Genomic DNA, 21683 nt, shown 5'->3' on the forward strand with positions numbered 1-21683 from the left:
CTGCGCCGCTGTATCGATCGGTGGTGTGCGGTTTCCCTGCCGCTCCCCCAAGCTGGGGACCGAGCGCAGCCGGGAGCCCAAAGATCGTCTTACCTGATCCCCTACGCAGCACTGCAGCGCTAATCTTGGCATCTTCTCCACATGGCTGTAATGGGAGTCTCTGCAAAGCTTTTACTACATGTGCTCCACTGACACTGGAGTAAAACATCTATATAGCACTATTCTGGACATTCCACTCAAAGCGCTTTACAGATAATGGGGATCCCCTCCACCACCACCAGTATGCAGCCCCACCTGGATGATGCACCAGTCCTCTCCCCACACACCAGCTCTCAGTGGGGAGGAGAGCAGAGTGATGAAGCCAGTTCAGAGATGGGGATTATTAAGAAACCATGATTGGTAAAGGCCAGGGGGGAATTTGGCAGGACACTAGGGTAACACCCCTACACTTTTAGAGAAACGCCCTGGGATTTTTAATGACCACAGTCAGGACCTCAGTTTTACATCTCATCCGAAGGATGGCACCTTTGTACAGAATAGTGTCCCCGTCCCTATACTAGGGCATTAGGACCAGCACAGACTGCAGGGTGAGCGCCCCCTGCTGGCCCCTCTAATAGCTCTTCCAGCAGCAACCTGGAGTCTCCCATCCAGGGACTGGCAAGGCTCATGCCTGCTGAGCTTCAGTGGGCTGCCAGCTGGGAGTTGCAGGGTGATAGAGCTGCTGGCATACAGCACAACGGCACACTTCCAACCCGAGAACCTTGAGAGCAGTCGTCGGTGTGATCCAGCTCGCTGGACGTGTGTTTGGGGAGGGGGGTAGCGAAAGAGCAGAGCCTGTCTTCTTGGCAGCCAAGATTTTTATGAAAAATAGGATGACGCCCGAATCGCAGATCCTCTGGCTACAGTGGTGTCAAGGCCCATCAGCTCAGCAAATGAAAACCTGCAATTTTTTCTTGGCAGGACAGCCAGGGACGTGACAGATGCTTCGATTTTTTCTTTCTTAAAATGTTTTCTTAAGGATCAGAACATTCTTGAAATCCAAGTCGTGCTTCTCAGACATCGAGCTTAGACCCCCTCCCCTCGCAAAAGCACAGGTGTTGGAGTTCAATCCTGAGGACAGCTGTCCCCCTCTCCCCCAGGTGCCCGGCGATCTTGGCAGCGATCACACCAATCCCCTCGGTGGGGTCAGGGCAGCGGGACAGTGAACCCCACAACGCAGGAACACATTTTTCAGGCACCCTGGCTAAAGGGAATCTGCTAAACTCCTAAAAATGGAAGGAAGGAGCTGAACACTGCAGGCCTGGCGGTAAGGAAAGGGAACTACACCCAACAGGGACACGGGGACAGGACAGGGAGTCACTCAGGCCATCCCGGGCTCCTCATTCCAGTATAGTGCATCAACACAGCCTCTGCTTCCTTCAATGCAAAACACTGACAGGTGTTCTGCTCCAGAAAGGTATGATATAACACTGGCACTTCCAAGAAGACCCCAGCGAAATGGCTATCGCTACATAAAATAAGAACAGTGACAGACAAGATATATATTAGAGGTGGGTAGCTGCGTCAGCATGCGTAGGCTGCAAAGGAACAAGTAATAGGTTTATTCCATGCTGAAAAAAAAGAAGAAAGAGAACACAACGTTTCGGCCGTGGAGCCTTCTTCAGGTGCCACACCTGAAGAAGGCTCCACGGCCGAAACGTTGTGTTCTCTTTCTTCTTTTTTTTCAGCATGGAATAAACCTATTACTTGTTCCTTTGCAGATATATATTACTGTAATTGATAGTAGATTATAATTAATAGTACATAATATTATAATTGTTATATAAATTATAACCGATCCCAGGACCTCATCCAGTCGCGTACAGGAAGAAACCAGGGTATTGGCTTCAGCAACGGGGCTGGGCAGCTTCTGCCACAATCCCACAGTCCTTTGGCTAAAGACGTGCCTCCTGATCTCAGTTTAAAATGCTCCTTGACGGAGTGTCTTCTAGTTCCCGTTTCACTCATTCAGACGAAATTCACAAACTCATTCATTTCTTCATTCGGAAGAAATCTGTTGGGTTGACCGTCGGTGCCCGTGAGGATTTTCGAAAGCTTGCATCAGGTACCCTTGATATTAATATTTTCTGTCCCCAGCTTGGCTCAGCTTCCCAACGCTGATCAAGTACATCTTTGAGCGCCTTTATGGCCAGGTTAGCTTTCAAAAGCTGTTAGAGAAGCAAGCATTTCTCTTTCGGCCTTAACTGCTGAACTAGGCTATTTCAACAACAAACTATGCTCAGCAACAGCTTTACTACGAAATATTCCTGAAACCAGACCCACAATGCCCAGTAACCCAGAAGGTAATAGGTCCCCCCCCCCCCTAATTTTACAAACCACTATGAATTTGAGTGCACTGCATTATGCATTCACATACTCCCAACATGCTTCCCAAACCTTACCTGCTTCTAAGGCAGCCTCATGCCCGACAGTTACTAATGAGGGCTGTTAATGAAGAACACCCATCAAAGTCTTCAGCTGCATCATCAATAAGCTGCCCGTCTTTTCTTTGTTTTCTGCATAACAAGCAAGTCTTTAATTATCCTAACCAAACAGATTATAGTGCAACAAAACCAGACGAACGGGAAATGTGATTAAAATAATGCATGTGGCTGGACCTTCCCCGGCACAGTGAGAGCGCGTTAATGGAGACATGCTTGCTGACAGCCGGCGCGACTCTGGGTACAGCTTGGATTGTTGTTGGCATTTCTGCACAGGGGCCCTGACAGCAGCCAGAACACTTCGAGAGAAGAGTCACCTGAAAGTTCAAGGGGAGGGAAAAAAAGCCATCTGGCCCCTACAAACACGTATCCTGCAAGCCAATATTAATCCGTCAGAAAGTATGCCAATAGTGGTCAACCGTTTCCAAGCCATAATTGCACAGAACAAGGGTTTGCAGCCTCGTCTCAACAGGCGACCTCCCTCTTCAAGAAATTCACCGCGGTAAGGAGAATGGATACCCTGTAGAACCAAACCCGAACTGCAGCAACTGCAAACAAGGCGCAACGTAACATTTTAAAATCCGGAACGCAGGCCGACAGATCCCCTTCTCCTATGTCTCTAGACAGGCTGATCGTCCCCAACAGCGTCTCGGGATCAGCAGCTGAAAACCCTCGATCAAAGGAGGCGTTTCTGTGCGCAGCAACTTGCAGAGGCTAAGAGGCGAAGGAGATACCTGCTGCAGAGTCCCCAAGAACAGGACATGTTGTACATGTTGCCTCATGTCCCTGAAGCACAGGGGGAGAGACAGACATCCTGGTTATCAGGTTATTTCTTTAACAAAACACCAACCACCTGGCCATGACCCCCCACTACAGACACACACACACACACTGCTCACATAAGGATCTCTTCCTTTCATTTCAGAGGGCTGCATAATAAAACCAGATTCAGAGCAGACTGGGTTTCTCAAGAAAGCAAGGACAGAGAAAACCATCACAGGATTTCATCTTCAGGAAAAAAAAAACAGCCAACATCTTTCATCACTTTAACAAGTTTTTATTTTTACAAAGTTTCTTTAAACCAAATATCAGATATCAACTGTACAGAACAAAAAAAAACTTAGGTGCACATCACATTGCACCTTTAACAATGGACACAAGGACAATCTACAGGAAATACAAGGTTGTTTCATGGCCACAGCTAGTAACATTTATTTTTACAGAGCGTCGGTTCAATTTAACATCTCACCCCCTGAAACAGATCCCGCAGTTATTCCAGCAGTGCAATTTCCCAAACACCCAAACAATCTGAAAATAACCAAACCCGATAGTGTGACTGTTTGGCAGTTCACGCTATCACTTAATTCATACAGCACTGAGTGAGGCAAAACCTTTTTGTCCCTGGATTTGAGCGACTGCTACACAATCAAGTGTTCACTGTACAGTCCAGCAGATTTGTAAGAATCTCCAGCTTCAGAATATCATCTAGAATTACTTCTTTATGCACAGAGAGATAAACAGCCACAGTACTTATTAAGCATTCATCACTTCAGGACTGCAAAGACCTTTTCAGGATTCTCTACTGCGTGCACTTTCAGGCACAGAGAAAACTACTGCTGCATAAAGCCAACATGCGTTGTTACCAGCCAAACAACTTATCTGCTTTGAAGCGGGTCTGACCCGCCCAAGTGGACAGAACTAAGTACACTCAGAATTAACAGGCTCAAGAGCGGGTCCAACTTATGCCTGCACAATTACATTGGATAAATTCCAACTGTACAGTTGTACAGGTGTCTGAATGTGTGGCGTAGTTCACTATCCTACTGTTATTCCATTTAGCACATTCACTGCTGTTTACACAAGGAATTTTAACTGCATTCCCACTCTACATGGTCCGTTCACCACAATATACATCCCACCCAGAGACACCCAGACCCACCCGAGCAGTCCCTGAACTCAAACCCCCTCAGTGTAAATACAGGCACAATGGAGCCGACATTCAGCGTTCAAATCTTCTCCTCTAGAAACTGCAATCGCTCTTTAAGGAGATCTGACAACCTTAATGGGTATAGACAAAACTTTTAATTGTGGAACACCTTAAGGGACTGACTTTGTAAAAATTTCAGTGGGACACTTTTAGGTTTGGTTTTAAATGAAACAGGTAGGTCTCATGAAGGGCAATACTGCAAGGGAACAAGTCACAATTACATATGAAGTTCCTTTTACTCTTTGACAAGACAAGGGCATGTTTAATGAGATCTAAGGCACAAAGCATTTCTATCTCTACACTCCAAGCAAGAGCTGGGTGCTAGGTGTGTGTATAATGGTTTAAAATACCACAGGGGACCTGCTCTTTCCGAATACAAGCTTCCGTGTGCTCCAGGCAAGCTGGACATCTAGGGCTGCAAGTCACAAGTGCTTTTCCATCATCATTTCTGGAACGAGCTCGAGCCAAAAAAAATTAAAGTTCAGACTTTTTTTTTTTTACGCGACCTGAACACAAAATATTTGCAGAAAGCGGACTGTTTCTTTGAAGAAAAAAAAACTTGGAACTAAATTTTAAAAATGAAGAATTGCTTTAGCTTTTCCTACTTATACTTCCATCTTGCTTAGAAAACTGACCAATGTCTTTACTTCAGGCTTTTGCGCTTGAAAATACCTCCACATCAAAGACCAAGACCAAGCCTCTGATCTGGAGGGGGTGTTGACAGGGGCCACATATTGCCATTCCAGCAGCACCCTTCCTTCCAACAGTTTCTACAGCAAGGTCTTAAACTGCTCTACAGCTTCAAAAGAGAAAAAAGTTCAGTCAGCCCTGGTGTGCTCAACAAAGAGACTTTAAAACAAAATCCAGGAAGGAAACAGACAAGACCCGTGCAGTTCTGGCTTTTTATATCAGTTCTATATAAAGCCTTCGTACCCATTCAATTGAATATGCATGAATAATAAATAGCTAAATGCTATCTGGTGCAGTCTTTTCTTTTTGCCTTGCCATCTCTTAAGAGCATGAGTTTATCATAATCTGGAGCACTGCGATGTGCCTGGAGCTGCAAGGATTTAATAGTGCTTTTCAGGATGCGAACAAGCCTTCTGCACATTTTTATTCCCCTGCCAATGAGTATGACCAGGCGCAGGGTGAAACCAGGATTGTGGAGGCATCCTTCAGTGAGCTCTGTGCGGTCTCCACAGAAACCATCAACAGGCTGAGGGGGTGGCAGACCTCAAATGTTGAGATGAAGCTTCCCCCAGCTTCCTAAAAATAGGTTCTGTGAAAGACTGTTTCATCTAGGATGGAGGAACATCCAAGTTTCCCAGCCCAACCACATCCTTCCCAGTGACAGCGGTTTCCATGGTTATGACTGACAGCTCTGCACTAAGTAAGCATTCTGAGTAGGACTTTGAATTCCAGAATAGATTTGCTCACCTTTGACTATTTGCTGCACAGAGCTCTTCAAAACAAGCTGATCGAACAAATCATATCAGCTTTAAAAACCTATGTTGCAGGCTCTCAGGAGCGTGGATCTGTCGAAGGGAGAACGAGCTCCGATACCCTTGAGATGCCTCTCCAGTTCCCATCACAACACTAATTGATAATGGGGAGGGCAGGGCTCTCACAAAAGGCACAGAAATTAACATGAACAGGGGGATGCTCTTCCCCCATAAAGGCCAGGAGATTTCAGAGATGGCAGAACTCAAATAGTTAAGACTGACTCGGTGAAGTTCAGTTACACCTGCAGAGCAATCCACGAGATGCACTGCAAATTAAGTCTGCAAATCTGGATTGCAGAGCTGCGGCATGACCTTCTTAGCAAACATACAAAAAAAAATCTAAACAAAAAAGACAAAAGATGGGGGGGGGGAAGGAGGAGGAAAAAATAAAAAATAAACAAAGCAAGAGGCCTCGCAAAGCAAAACTCAGGCCAACTACAAATTGTCTAAGTGCAGCTCCCTAGCGACATGGCAGGATGACATGATGACGGACCCCTTAATTCACAAGGGGCTGGCGCTGAGCCCCTCCTTTCCTCGGTGGTTCAGATACCTGAGCAAACTCCTAAGGCAGGAGCGCTGGATTCTATTCACTCTCAGCTTTCTTTGCCCCCTCTCTCTTCCCAAGAGAGACGGGGCCGGGGATGGGGGGGGGAGAAAAGGCACAGCCGAAAGCCCGTTCAGGTGCGAGGAGAAAGCAGCTTATCAGGAATTTGCAGCCTCAGTCCCTCCATTCACAGAGCACAGCGGGGCTTTAAGGAAAGAGCGCCGAGACGTTCTGAGCCCTCAGCTCTTTTCCCTCTTAACCCACACCAATCCCAAATGCGCTTTGTCAACACACGCTAACCGACGAGCCACTCTGCAGCGGCCCTACCTTATACAGCCACCCCCCAGCCCACACTCGAACCGCCTCCGGCAGCGGTCCCGGAGTCCTGCACACAGGCCGGCCCAGCCGCACTAGAGAGGAGCTGCATCTTCCCATACCGAAAACCAGGACAGGAGGGTAAGAGGGAAGGAAACGTATTTTAGAAATGCTGGAAGCCCCCGAAGCAGATGAACAGAAGGAGGAGGAGGAGGAGGAGGAGGAGGAGAGAGCCCGGCCCCCGAGTCCGTGTGCGGCGAGGGCCCTGGTTAGTGGGACGCGTGTTTTCGGATGTTCACGATCAGTCGTTTGCAGTATTCTTTGTGATCCACTGGTTTAACATCCATCACGGTCGCTTTGATACGAGACTCGTCCTGTTTCGGGGGGGGGAAAAAAAAAAAACCACAGCATGAAGGGAGCTAAATCGACAAGAGACATTCAGAACACTTAACCCGGAGTCGGAAAGGGAATTTCGCAAAAGGTCAATTTATTGACCTAATTCTTGTATGATGAATGTGTCTTTTCACATACCCCAGCTTGCTCTCCATGAGACACACAGACAGGGAGAGAAGCTGGGGGTCAGAGCGCAGGGTCAGCCATTTATACAGCGCCCGTGGAGCAGCTGGTGTGAAGGGCCACAGAGCCACCATACCGCCCACAAGGAATCACACCCTCCAGAACCACATAGCCCAATCCCTGCAGGAAAACAGCATCCGCGCTTCGGTTCAACCCCAAGGAAGGGAACAACCCGTCTGCGGCAATAGACACGTGCTTAAAAAAGTGGGAAAGTTCTGAAATCACAGTCGCCAGTCTTTCCTGGAAATAACAGGATCAAGACCCATTGCTCTGCCATCCCACACCCCCCACTCTCCGGGTATATGTTTTGCTCCTCTTCCCGGACCCCCCTCAATCGAGACCTGACGGAGAGAGAGCACAGGGCGCCCCACCACCACCAGGGGGACTGAGTTCTCCTCGCTCAGCCCAGCTGATCCCAGCTCAGCGCCAGCAGGGCATTAGTCATCTCTCATGCAACACGCGGACACCAGAAAGCATGAGCTACCTTGCCAGCAACACGCAGGAAAAGAACAGTAAACAATTGTTTAAAATACAGCTATTACAAAAGCAGAACACCTAAATCAATTTAAAAAAAACCCTGACTGGACCACCAGGATGGTGCGGAATCAGGGCAGTGGGACTCTGGTCAGTGCTTTAGCATGTGTACAGCCTCGTATCTCGTATCTCAGCACTCTGCGCAAGCACTCACCTGAGGACAGTCTCCCTCGGCACCAGTTCATGCAGATCAGAGATCAGACACTCGCTATAGAGCTGGTTTTTTAAAACTTTCAAACGGCTGCATGAATAATAGGTGAGGGGGTGCCTCCAACTGGGTTAAGAGATGCCTAGCCAGCCTCTGCAGGAAGCTGTCAGTCAGCAGAGCTGCAGCACATGGCACAGAGATGTGGACAGATTAAAAACAGATTCATCTGAGGCTGGTCTGGTCCTTCTAAATTGCTTTCTCCACCTCCCCCAACCCAGAATGGGAAATTCTACAAATGGGGGATCCCCTGACCCTCCGTACTGCTCCAAAACAGGACATGCATCTGAATAAAGACGTTTTCTCTAGTTAGCAGAAAAATCAGATTCAATCATAAAATTAAATGCTAATGAATACACATGGTTTTCTTTCCAAAAAAAGAAATCACAGCCGATTTCTCAGAAATCCAAGACAAGCCAGATAATTTTAGACCCCAGGTCGCCAGTTGGTCAGAAGTCGTGGCTATGGGGATACTCCAACAGAGAGAATACAGCCCCAAGCTCATTCAGATTTGTTTACAAAATAGGGAATCCCACTTTCATTATCAGGGAACCCAGTAATTTCTCCATGCTGGATGTCGGTTCATCAAAAAATCATCAACGACCAAGATAAAGACATAATCCATTTCCCCAGGGCCCAGTGAAGCACAGAGCCACAACAACCTAACCCACAGGGAAGTGCTGCACTCTGATGCTCACTTACTGCTCCTATTCACTATAAATGCAAATGACTGCAAATTAACCCTCCCCCTTCACCACCAACCAAACATACAGAGCTGTAATGTCTAAAAAAAAAAAAAAAACACCTCTATCACAAAGGGCATGGCACCACCTCAAATACTACCATTTTCCCTTAGAAAAAGGGCATGGATTTTGAGCTTCAATTTCTGCGAGTGTCCCTCAAAACCCTAATAACGCCGACGCTGGAGGTGAGAGTGCGACCGAGAGACGGCATTAGGCTATTTATTAGAATTTCGATATCCTCTCCCGGCTGTTACACTTGGCTTTAAAGTGGTCCTCAATCTTCGAACCAACACAGCAGTGATTTTCTAAAGGGTTCACCTTTTCATTTTGACATCTGGACAGCAAGCTGATGTATAGAGAGCAAACGCCCAAGAGACCGAAATGAAAAGAACTGCAAGGGAAGCCCTTGCCCAGGCTGGTAAATTATATAGGCTTAAAAGATACTCTATTTGAAAAATGCACACGATTTGTGCAGCCCTCGAGTATTTGTGTTGACAACTACTAAGTTATTACCTCTACTGGAATCAATTACAGGTTATGCTTTACAGTATATACAATTTAATGAGAAAGGAACTTTTCACTGTAGCGCTATCAAAATTGGACTTAGGCAATTTGCTACGCCTTCTGTGCAGAATTAAAGACTTTTCAATCATCAAAAGAGACAATATGAAAATAAGTGTCTGACGAAAGCTGGCAGGAGCTGCTCTTGGTGTGTACGTGACACAGCTAATGAATTCATAATAGGGGGAAAACTGGAGCTGGGAATGTGTCTCCAACACTCCTGCAAAAGGAAATTAAAGCCTAAGAGCTGTCCAAGGGCTTTGAGCGATTTAGTGTCGGCTGTGTGGTGCGAGTGACATTTATACAAGCCTGTGGTCCCTCCAACAATTTACATGTGTGCACGTGTTTAATTTCCCCTCGGGCTCAACATCAAGCTTTCCTAAAAATTCATTTCCTCTCATGCAAAACGTCCACCGCACTGGTGCACAGGTCGTTTTGTTTTTTCAAAAACCCAGGAATTTGCACCCATGCAAAAACAAAGCACGCGGAGCAAAACACTCCACAAAATCGGGGAAAAAACGGCCAATAACGAGCAAAAACGAAGACGCTCTCCAGCTACAGCAGAGAGCCGCAAGTCTCGCTGGGGTTTTGCGGGGCGGGAGTTGCGTGTGTCTTGGGAAGCAGCTGTGCCGCGCACACAGGCTGAGGGTATTTCCGCAGAGCAGGATTTACTCCGCAGCACAGCAGAAAGGACTCTCTCCACAATGGATCCCACACCGGGTGTTCAAAGGCCTTGAGGACATTTTTTCCCACAAACAGCAGAAATACTGAATCTACCAAACAGCTGTATAAAAGCAGCATCTTAAAAGGCCCTTTTTACTACGCTGTGATACAGTTTCAAAATCCCTTCAACGGCACAGATGGAAGAAGCGGTTGACCAAGAAGGCCCCCCACTCCCATCTTTTATCATTTATACATTACTGCACTGGCGCCACAATGAACTGTGACAAAGTTCGTCAGCGATTAGTGTTGGTTGTATCTTCCAGAAAGAGAGGATTTGCGTAGGCAAGCGTAGTAAATCAGCAGCCGTTTGCTATGCAAATCCAGGCAATCCAAGCCTTCAAAACTTGAAAGCCTGAAATGGTTTTATGTCCAGTTCGCTTTCAGAAATTTCACTCCGGCATGTCACACACTGGGAGAGCCCGACATGACAAGTCCCTGCCAACTCTGGGAGATCACACTTGGGGGTCAGGGTGCTGCGTAGACTTAACCCCAGTGTCCTGCTTTCCGAATGCTTCCCATTGCCAGGGAACCGTCCCTGGATTTTCCCCAACATTCCCAGGGCATGTTCTGCTGGAACCAATCTCCTTTCCACTCTCATGTGGGAGGCAGACCTCACAGTAATTACTAAGCATCAAGTCTCAGTTTCAGATTTTTAAGACCCAGCCTTACACTGCCTCAGCAAGGCATTAAAATTTGACAAGGAAAAAGGGCCTTCTCTCCTAAGACAGGAATATAAATATTTCCTTCACTACAAGTACAAAGAACATGGTTTAAATTCAGCCAAGCAGCCACACAGCAATTGTTATAAACTGACCACTTATAGTAGGTTAAATGGAAAAACTTCTTTTTAATTTCAGTTAACAAAAAAAGCTTGGTGTCCCTAATGGCACCCCTCCCCTCCACCACTATGCACTAACAAAGCCACAGCCAAAACTAGACCATGGAGCTCCACTGCTTAATCACTGTGCCTGATGGGCAGCAAGCTGACCTGCAGTGCACAGTGCCTCTGGAACGAGTTAAAAACGAAATCTACTCACGTTGTACGTTTCCAGTTTGATGCGATTCCGGAAGGTGTAAGTTCTGAAGTTGGCATTTTGGAACACCTCTTCGTATGCCTGTTCATTCTGTGAACAAGTCAAGAGAAGGAACAAGTCACTCTGCATTGTTAACGGGGTGCATGATCAACTGCTCCTATTGCGCTGTTCTCATCTGTGGGTGTAAAAACACTGACTGGAACAGGAAATACAGGACCAGAGAAGCCAGCTGGCTTGAGGGGAAAAAAAAAAAAACACTTCCATGCATCTTTGCCAAAAAGCACACAAAAATGTCTGTCACGTTATAAACGAATGCATGCACAACAAAGTTACTAAAACTTCTAAAGATTTCAAAATAAAAATGCCAACGGGACACAAAAAATAATGCAGCAGTCATTGTAGGAAAACCGCAGCACCTCGTTGATCAGGACAACAACCAGTCCCGGTCACTGCATCTCATCTCCTCTCACCCACAGCTTCACTGGCATGGAGGCTAGGCTGAACGAAACTAGGTTTTTAAAGCTGGGGGCTGAAGACGGGGCATTTAATCGCACCACTGCTGAAACAGCACCTGGGACCATTTCGGGTTTTAAGAGCAGGAACCGCTTGGAAATAATCCAACACAAAAGAGGTGAAAACTCCCAAGTGTTCTAATTTACCTCCTGCAAAACTGCACAGGGAAAGGAGTGGAGACATTGCATGTGCCACACAGATCAGAAAAGGAGGACAAAGTGCTACATGAACATTTTAAACCACTAAATGGATTAAAGTGCTGTGGAATGGGAAACTTTGCTGCCCTGGGACTCCACGCAGGAATGGATCTTACAGAATCTCGGAGCTCTCCCAGGTAGGCCGCGTTCTGTCCCAGAATGGCTTCTGCAGTTTCCTGGAAACAGGTCACCCACTGGTTATCCCCGAAGTCCGCAATGTTGGCCTGCAAGAGCAGGGAGAACAGAACGCCTGTAAATTCAGAAACGTCTGGATAACAACAGCCCAACGCACTGAATCCTATTAAAAATTCTCAGTTATTTATGAATCTGCCTTATTCGCCAGATAGGTAATTAAACTGACACTTCCCCTATAAACAAAAACCTGGACTACAAACCTTGATCATCCACCTTGAGTCCTGACTTGGTTTTAACTCTTTTTCTTGGCCGCCATAAAAAGTTAAATTGCTAACAGTTCCCTGACTCAATCTAGAATCGCCAGTTGAGTCTTGACTCCCGGCTCACAGTGCTAACACATGTACCCCAGCTAGGGGAGCAGGGGGTGCACGCAGTTTCCTCCATGGCATCATCGGTCTGGAGTGAAGCGTAGGGGGGCTGGTGCCGTGCCGAGAGGAGACCTCAGCGTGACCCGGCGAGCACCATGTGCAGGGATCTCACCTTTTGACCACTGAGCTTATTCCTTAAGTGACATTCACTGGTTTGGCCATTCAGGATTATAAGTAAAAACATCAAGTCCCTAAGAAGCATCAGATCTTCCAAACAAAGTAATGCAGAGGGTTAATCACAGACTCTCACAGCACCAGCAGATAAATGCACATCTTGTATACAGTAAAACAATGTGCTTACTGGCAAGAGCAAAGAATAAAAGTCAATTTAATGTAGATTCTTGGCTGTGACGACAGGTTTGTTATCCAAATGGGTTCATTTTAATGCTGCTGCTTAAAAAAAAAACTGTCCACATGCCAATGTGGCATCATAAGAAATTTACAATCTGTAGACAGAAATACAACTGCTACCATACGAGCCTACTTATTAAAGGGCAGGGAAAGCATATTTTTAAACAAACATGCCAAAAGAGGAAGGGTTAGAGAGAAATGCTGGGGCCACTCACTAAATCCATCTCCTAGAAAAGTACGTGCCTTGCAGGATCACGCAAAATATCCATTTTGCGTCCATCCGTTCCCTAACCATTTCTTCCGATTCAAGGACATGGGGGAGCCGGAGTCTATCCCAGAAAGCAACGGGACACCAGTCCATCATAAGGCGCACAGACACAAACACACACACACTCACACCAGGGCCAGTCTTTTTCTGGAAGCCAAATCAACCTACAAGTATGTTTTAGGACTGTGGGAGGAAACCAGAGAACCTGGGGGAAACCCACAAGAACTTGGGGTGAACATACAAACTCCACGCAGATGGCGCCCCAGGTCTGGGATTCGCACAATCCTGCTGCTGTCCACTCTACATACCATCTCAAGTTCTTTCTCAGAAGCTGTTGCCTTCTTTTTAAAAGGTCAACAGCCTTTCAAAAGAACTGTAAATAAACTCATCAACACTACCTTAAGTGTGATTTAATTCCATCGGGGCCCCTGAACTCCCATCAGCCCACACCGCCCCAGGAAACCTGCAGAGGCTCGAGACGGAAGATCAAGGAGGCGCACTCACAGACAGGATGAGGCGGTACTTGAAGTTGGGAAACTCGCGGTCGCACTTCTCGCAGCGGAACAGCCCGTTCTGCTGGTCTATCACCTTCTTGTTGCAGTCCTGGGTGGGGCAGGCCTGGTACAAGCATTTCTCCTTGCTCAGGAACGCAACAGTGGCCACGCAGCTGTAGTAATCCGCCTGCCAGACACCAGAGACACGCATCAGAACCAGCTGGGGGGGGGGGGGGAGGCCAGGTTCAATCCCCCAGCCACTTCACAAGAGAGCATAGGGAACCACCCTGTAGGTCAGTCCTGCAGAGGCAATGTCAAGCACCTGCTGAAGCAACTCTGCAGAACAGCAGCAGATGCGGTCCTCACCTCATCGCTCCTGCCAGACTCTGTGGGTAAAACCATATTGGGCGAAAGCAATTCCTTGCATTTACACAGCATGACATCAACAGATCCTTAGAGCACATGACAACAATTAACAGTTCCCCCTGCCACATTAAAAAAAAAAAGCAGCACACCCAAGGAACCTCAATTCACCAGCTGTCCTTGACCACAAAATAGTAAAATCACCTTTAGGCCCTGTGCAATAGCCCACAACCAAAACCCCCAGTTTTTGCATTTGCTTCACTTAATGCAACAAAGCCTCCCTGTGCTTATTTTTAAAAAAGGGACCCGAGAAACTGAAAGACGATGCACCCTATACAGTTCAAGGAGTGCACTGCACAAACTAGGAACTTGTTAGTAACCAGCTTAATTCTGAAGTTTTAGTTAAATATGCATCGGAAACTCAATTGACTTATTTCCCCAGACACGACCTCTCAGAATGCAGGGATCGCTGTGGAGAGAAAGAGGGAGGGAAGGGAGTCTTCACAATCTTCAACAAGAGCAAACAATGCACTGGACAGTTGCCAGCTGCCCTCATACTGTGCTCTGGTTTTGATAAACCTTTTCATTTCCAGCTGTTTGTAATCAGACTAAGCAGCATTACTCACACTAGCACGCTGAGATTTTCTGCATAGGTGCCTACCAGTGCACCAAGATTACCTACCAAATCAAATGTAATTAAATTAAACTTTATAATCTGAGTCAAGTAAACACCACGGGGCTAACAAACTATAAGACAAACAGAAGATATTTTCATTTTTATATTTAACTTAAAATGCCTGATTCCACTATAAAAAACAAGGGAGGAGTTCTCTCTCCTAGATAATTGAGTATTTTACATGCAAAACCCATCTTTTTATTTCCACAATACAGACAGGGGCCTGAGGCAAAGTCTTAACCTCTCATCTTCTAAGGATACGAAGAGCCGTTCCCATTTATTGAATTTTGTAGTGTCCATTCCACCAGTGGAGTTAAGAAAATTGTCCTCAATTAAATTTTAATTGAGGTCAAATCTATACTCCCTGTTTATATTTGATTGGGTCAGGAAGAAAACTGTAGGTTTAAAACCTTGTCATCATGTCTTGTTTCCAACAAAAAAAAAAACGCTCATTGTTTCAATTCTCAGATCTGCGTTTTCTTTTTACTTCTCTGCACTATGGCCCTTATTCTTCCTTCCTTTCCAATCAGAAGCATGGAAAATGGAGCATTACCATAACAATAAGGGCCCCCCTCAACAGAACCGCATTTGCATTTGAACTGTTCAAGACAGCCTGCAACACGGGCACCCAGAAATAGCACGAGATGGACCCCAAAGCCAGCGTTGATAAGGGAAACGGAGGGAGTGATGGGCTGAATGCATTAGTCATCTAAACAGCTCGCAGGCTGCAGTGCTTTTGCCTCTAATGACTTGGATTTAGCAGGTACAGACTGTCCCCGCTTTCCGCCTCTGTTGCATTCCTGAAAACACTCAGGAACAGCGAAGAATGGAGCGGGAATTTTTGGTGCGTGTGCCATTTCTCACGGACATTCTTCCCTCGCTCTCGAATGCTTGATCTCACCTCTAATAACACTTTTGCACTGCTCTTTTCCTCTCCCAATCAGTCTTTTCGCTAAAGGCGCAGGCGGCTCCCATTATGGCCGGGTCGCACAGAAATATGTTAGAATGTGAAGTAAAATCTGCCCACCTGACACATAAGGCAGACCCTTGCTCAGCAAAACTGAAACTAATAACATAAAAAAAAACTAGAGAATTTCACAAGGTAACAGTCTTACAACACTAAAAAACACAATCAATGAATAAGGGAGACATCGAAGAGTGAGACCGCTACCTATCGGTACCCAAACCCCCCACCTCCTGAGAAATGCTTTGCTCTGCAGTTAGAAAGTAGAACAGTTTGAGGGCACCAACACACAACATAGTAGGAAAATAATGAGTAGCAGGGAGAGGAGCGGTTGGTACGTCTGTATAGCAGGAAGGATCGTGTGTTCTAAAACGGGATATGTAGATCTCTAAAACCACCATGCTCAAGATCCACACCCTCTGGAGTCTGAAATTACAGCCACATGTGAAGGGGAACAGCTCAGATGGAGGTGCACTTCATTACCTATTATACCAAGTTTCACCCTAGCTATGAAGAGCACCAAGTGCCTGGATTTTTGCTCTTAATAATATTGTTCATGTATATATACAGACCGTACAGAACAGGGCCCTGTCACACAAGATGACAGTAATGAACAAACAGCAGAGACACGGATACCAAGCCCTCTCCTCCTAAACAAAACCGATTCTCCAGAGAGAACCGAGTCTTTAAATGGGAGACGCAGCGTGACCCCAGTATGATGAAATAAGCCCCCCCCCCCCCCCAAACACTCTGGATTAGAGGCGCCACTGCCTGAAAAGCATGGAAATCAAGACCAGTTTAAACATTAATTATTTCCAACTCCTGTGAATCAGGAGGCAGTAGTAGAGTTGTGATTTATTAGTCATGACGAGGAGCTCTAAAGCTTACTCCTGTTTTTTACACTGTGCCCTATTTTTCAAATTAGACGCACAGTTTGTGCTTTTTGACTCCGTTTCACCCGATTGGTTCTCGGCGTCTCTTCTCACACCTCAGAACGCAGCGCTTCTCTGATTCCCGAGCTATTTGTCGCCCTGGGCTTCCAGCCCTTCACATAATTCAAATTAAAAAGAAGATCCAATTCTCATCTTCCCTGGGTTTTATAACCTAACACAAGAAAAGCTGTGCAATGGGAATAAATTAAAGCCGTAATCTGAACAGGGGGAAAAAAAAAACCTCTATCCAGCTCAGATGAGCATGAAAAGCACAGAGACTTCAATGCACTGCTTCAGCAGGAACACAGCCGAGCACAATCAGTAATTACGTTGTGCAGCAAATCGCTAGCTTGCAGAAGCAGAGGTTCTCTAATACTACTGATCAATTACCAATAAACAAGACCCCTGTCCCTTGCCCTTTCACAATCTCACAGCATCAGAAACCAAACCTCCAAGGTCCAGATGTCTCGTCTAAAACACCAGGCAGGCCGAGACATTTCAGAGCCTCTGCACTGAAAACAGCCTCTTGGAAGCCAAGGCTTTAAGCACAGCTATGAAATGCTTTAACAAGTCCTTTCTCATAATAACAGGGGGAAATACGCACAACGGCCATTTATTAGTAACGCTTGGTTAACCATCTTGAGTGCAAAATGTTTGGCCAGAACATTTTAACCGGCTCATCGCACGTGGACACGAGATGCACAACACGGGACACATGTGCCCAGCTGAAGTACTTGATGTGCGAAATAATGATAAAAGCAGGACCACCAGCTGCTTCGGTTTTTCAGGGGCATTTAAAAACCGTTAGCTGCTGCACCACCTCAAGGCCCAACACCATACTCTTTCCTTCAACAGATGGTAAGCCTTGGATGCACCCCTCAGCAGGAGCAGGCCGCGTTCCCCCGCAGCAGCGGCGGCAGTGAGCTGGCCGGGGTGCGACGCCAGCCTGCAGGCCCTCACCTTCTCCCCGTGACCCAGGTTCTCCTCCTTCACCTCCTGCAGGGTCTTCCAGCTCGAGCTGCTGCCCGCCGAGGAGCCGCCCTTCATCTCGGACACCGACTGGCCGTCCATCGCATGGCCCTCCTCGTCAAACCTGGGGAGGGGAGAGAGAGACGGACAGGGCTCGTCGGCAAAGAGGAGGCCTGCAATTCCCTCGCTGTCCGACTTCCAGGCCTGCCCTGCGCCCACGAGTCGACACCGGAAATGCCCCGCCCGTGGCTTGACCTCACTCTCCGACCTCCCGCCGCGGTCACGATCCGCCATCTGTTCACAAGCCCGTGAAGGTGGGGGGGGGGGTGAGGCCTCAAACCGCAATGCAGAGAACTCCATTCGAGAGCAATTTGGGCAAAAGGCTCCTGGAGTACAATCTGGAAATCAAAGCCCAGCGTCGAGAGCAAAGTTAGAAAGGGGTCAGGCTGATGCCAGAGAGCTGATCGGTTTCCTGACCTCGCTAGTTTCCTAACCAGGGGGGGGCGAGAAAGAAAGCAAAACGCCTTCTTGTAGGAGCGAAGCAAGAAAGATCAATACTGTTTATTAATCCATTCATTTAAAAGGGCTGGCTGGGAGAGGTTTGTAAATACAAGAAGTCTTGCCCTCAGAGGCATGACTAATTGAAAAGCTCCAATAATGGGGCCGCGTCACGTGCCGTACCACCAGCGTGGACTTGCCTTCCCTGAAAAATGTTTTTAATTCTTTCCTGTGGCACCGATACTTTCTCACCGCTACTGCGTGCAATTTATTATGTACAGGGGTAGAGGAGGAGGAAAAAAACAAAACAACAACCACCTACTTTTGTTTTTAGAATTGGAAGCAGGGAGGAGATTGGCTCTATAAATTCGGAGGAGGCACCGATGAGGACAGATGGGCCGACAGGGAGAAGCCAGGACAGGGATGAACCAGTGAGGCCACCAGGGCAGTGAAAGAGGGTTCAAGTGAGAGTGATCTTCCCAGTGAGCTAGAGGGGGTTCACAAAACACTCAGGAACAGGGACAGGCAGCGCTGGGATTCCTGCTACCCCACCTACACGATAAGCATCTTCAGTACAGCTTATTGCAGGTAGAACCTCACAGCAGTGATGTGCCAATCTGTCCTGAAGGGATCTGGACTGATACCTATATCTGACAGAAGAGTGTGCCTATTCTCCTGCTCCCTCTTAAGGGCTACAGCTAACATTCCTAACAGCCACATGTTGACCCTTGTGGATAGAGGCGCCAAACTGGAAGGCAATGCCATAAGGCGGTGCTTGTACCAGGCTGAGGCCCGGAAGGGATGCCGAGGTTCAGACGGTCACCAGCATAGGCAGAGTGAGATGGCAAGATCCCAGCCAGGGCCAACCGGAAAAGCAGATAAGATTCCCTACTGCACAGCAGCAAGATATTTCACCTTTTATGCACTGCAGGCTTCTTTAGGAGCCAACACTTGATGCTGGAGAATTCAGGCTTCTCCCGTAAGGCGGCACAGGCAGATTTGAGAATTTAAGATAACACAGCTGCTGTCTGGCTTCACCAGCAAAATCTACACAAGATGCCACAGGCTCGCAGAAGCTGAAACTGACCTGTCCGTGTGCACACGCGGTTCGCCATTCCTGCTAACGCACAAGGGAATAAACAGGACCTGCAGAAACAGCACAGTCTCCCCAGCCTGCTGTCCACCAGCAGGCAGATGGGTTAAGGCCTGAACACAGTAAGGGGACAGAGGGCAAGACGGTGAGCTGCCAATATCCAAAGCTCACATGCCTGAGAGCACAGCGGACAAAAGATTTCACACCAGGGCTTGGAAGCAGCCGATCCCCCACTGCACCGATTGCAGGAGCGCATGCCAAAAAAAAAGGGAGAGGTGGGAAAGAAAACACATGGAAGCACACCGGCACAAACGTTTTCCAACAGGAAAGCATTAGATCAGATTTGTCGCCAGCCTCATGTCTACAGGAATGGACCGAGGATTAAAACCGTCAGGCCCCAGCAGTTCCGTAACTGGGTCATCGATAAAATTCGCACAAAAGGCTATTTACACTGTCGAGCCAAGTGCAGGCTAGAGCTGTACAAGTGTACCCAGTTGATAAACAAGGGCAGAAAGATTGAGCTGGTCTTCTTCTGGCTGGAAAGGCCACAGTGCCACCTAGTGGAGAAAGATGGTAATAACTTCTGAAGACCGAGAGGAAAGGGATATTTGTGGCATGATTTGTTCTCTATAGATTTGTGCCCTTTCAGTGCAGCAGCATTTTTAACTTAATTTGTTCAACAGTACAGCTCTGAAGCTATTGCAGAGAAGGCTAATTAATTCAGCTTTGATTGTTGTGCCATAGCTTTCCTGGTTACGTTTCATATTCATGAAGAAATTAAATGCTTTACTGACCACTTAACTAATAAAAGGGAGATTAAAAGCTTTTCACTTCAAAGTACAATCAAATGTGCAACTCAACTGAAGTTTTGGACAAGGGCCTGAAGATAACCAGGAGACAATTTCGAACCTTGCAACTAACACATAAAACACAGAAATCTAAATCGGAAACGGAAAGGTACGAGGACAGGGACAGTGTAGCTCCTACACGGCAGGTCAGCAAGCGGACACTAGGGACCGAGAGACTGACCTCCCGGGCCACGAGGAGCTCGTAACCTCCCTCTCGTTATCTCAGGTTCGCCATGTGAGAAGGATGTGGTAAGGCAGAGAGACTGGAGGACTGCCTTCAGTATGCTGTCACAGAGGCTGAGAAAGATTTGTGTTTTCCAACTTGAAGGGCTTACGAAACCCGACAGATAAGCTATTCTGGGCAAGCTCAGAAAAAAGACAGTGCTCTGCTGCATCATGAGGCTATTTTTAAAAACCTGCACGGGCACCGTGTTGTAAATCTGCTTAACATCACGAACACAAACAGAAGCAATTCCATTCTCTTGAAGCTAAGAAAAGGCTCTTTTGTTTCAGCTCCTATTACTTGTATCTACACATTCCAGCCCCTGCCCCCCACACCCACAGGACTCGAGCAAGTGAAAACGGTGTGAGGAGGTCTTCTAAAGGAAGAGTGCACCGCAGCCCTCAAGACGGCTGTATCACAACAACCACTCACTAACAATACCCAAGGGGCCGCAACACAAAAACAGCCACTGAACTGAAGATATAAAAAGACAAGGGATTTTTTTTTTGTTACCTTGCGGTTTCATATCCTGCTGCATCAAGTACGGAGAAATACCTTGACAGACTTGGTCTGCAATCTTTCCCCATGAAAAAGAACACTGCAGGCCAGAGCAGTCACAAAGTGGAGTCTATTAAGGTACTAATTGATGGCTGACAGTAAGGAGGGCGTGAAGTTCTGAGAAAGTGACTAGCACGTGGCCAGTGCCTCTGCCACCACAGCAGAACAGACTCCACGCACACACTGCAGCACTGCCGTCGTGCCTGACCCGGAGCGTTTAAAACAAGCAAACTCGGCGTTTGTCACCCCCAGACCTAGCGTCAACCTAAACGCAAAATCTCACATGAAATGTGGACGAAAACACCAGGCTGTCCCCTGCTGTGCAAACAGCTGGACAGAAGTCACCCACCATCCCAGCCATGGCTGCCTTCCTCACCCTGCCTGGTCTAAACTAGCCTATGCCTCTGTATCCCACTTCCTTAATCCCACAGTGACTTCTCGAAATAAACAGTTAAACTCTCCGACAAAAAAAACGCACCGCAGACAGACCAGCTACTCGAACGGCTCTTTAACTGTGACCCTTGATTGATACAACTCTGGCTCTGATTGATGTCTACGGGCAGTAGCAAACTAATAAGATTGATTGACAGGGACTGATTAGTTCATTCAAGCTTTTTTTATTTATCAGGGGACCACAATTGCCACAGCAGACGGCATGAAGTATGAGCTCACTGCAAAACTGAACACTCAGGTTTGTCAGCTATGCCTTCACAATCTTACACAGACCGACGGCTTGTAAAAACTCACTAGTTTGTTCTGGAAGCCCGCTTTAACAACGATGCATAATCTAACTTATCACCGCCTAAGACAAAAAGACTAAGTGTGAGTCATAGCTCTTCACTTCTGCCGAAACCCAAGCTGTTAAACTTTCAGGAAAGAGGGTCTGTTTGTGCAACGGCTGATGTTTCACTTCTTTCAGTAAATTTACCCAGGAAAATTGCCGAAATACTTGCCTTGCTTAATTGAGCG

The 21683-nt window shown here is 47.0% G+C and overlaps 1 protein-coding gene across 3 annotated transcripts in view; it reads right to left on the reverse strand.

Annotated features, from left to right (window-relative positions):
* Positions 1-21683, reverse strand: part of rpa1 (replication protein A1) — an 89883-nt gene that overhangs the window by 58948 nt on the left and 9252 nt on the right. For 2 of the 3 annotated variants that reach the window (XM_088616094.1, XM_088616095.1), the window contains exons 13-16: positions 17486-17618; positions 13601-13777; positions 12031-12138; positions 11208-11294 (exon numbers count right to left, since the gene is read on the reverse strand). In XM_088616094.1, the coding sequence (XP_088472220.1) occupies positions 11208-11294; positions 12031-12138; positions 13601-13777; positions 17486-17618 (505 nt within the window). Of the gene's footprint in view, positions 1-3516; positions 7203-11207; positions 11295-12030; positions 12139-13600; positions 13778-17485; positions 17619-21683 lie in introns of those variants that run through there. The other variant, XM_088616093.1, reaches the window with a different exon arrangement.

This window comes from Lepisosteus platostomus, chromosome 22 (genome assembly GCF_059453375.1).
Source record: "Lepisosteus platostomus isolate fLepPlt1 chromosome 22, fLepPlt1.hap1, whole genome shotgun sequence".
In the NCBI taxonomy this organism is placed as follows: domain Eukaryota; kingdom Metazoa; phylum Chordata; class Actinopteri; order Semionotiformes; family Lepisosteidae; genus Lepisosteus; species Lepisosteus platostomus.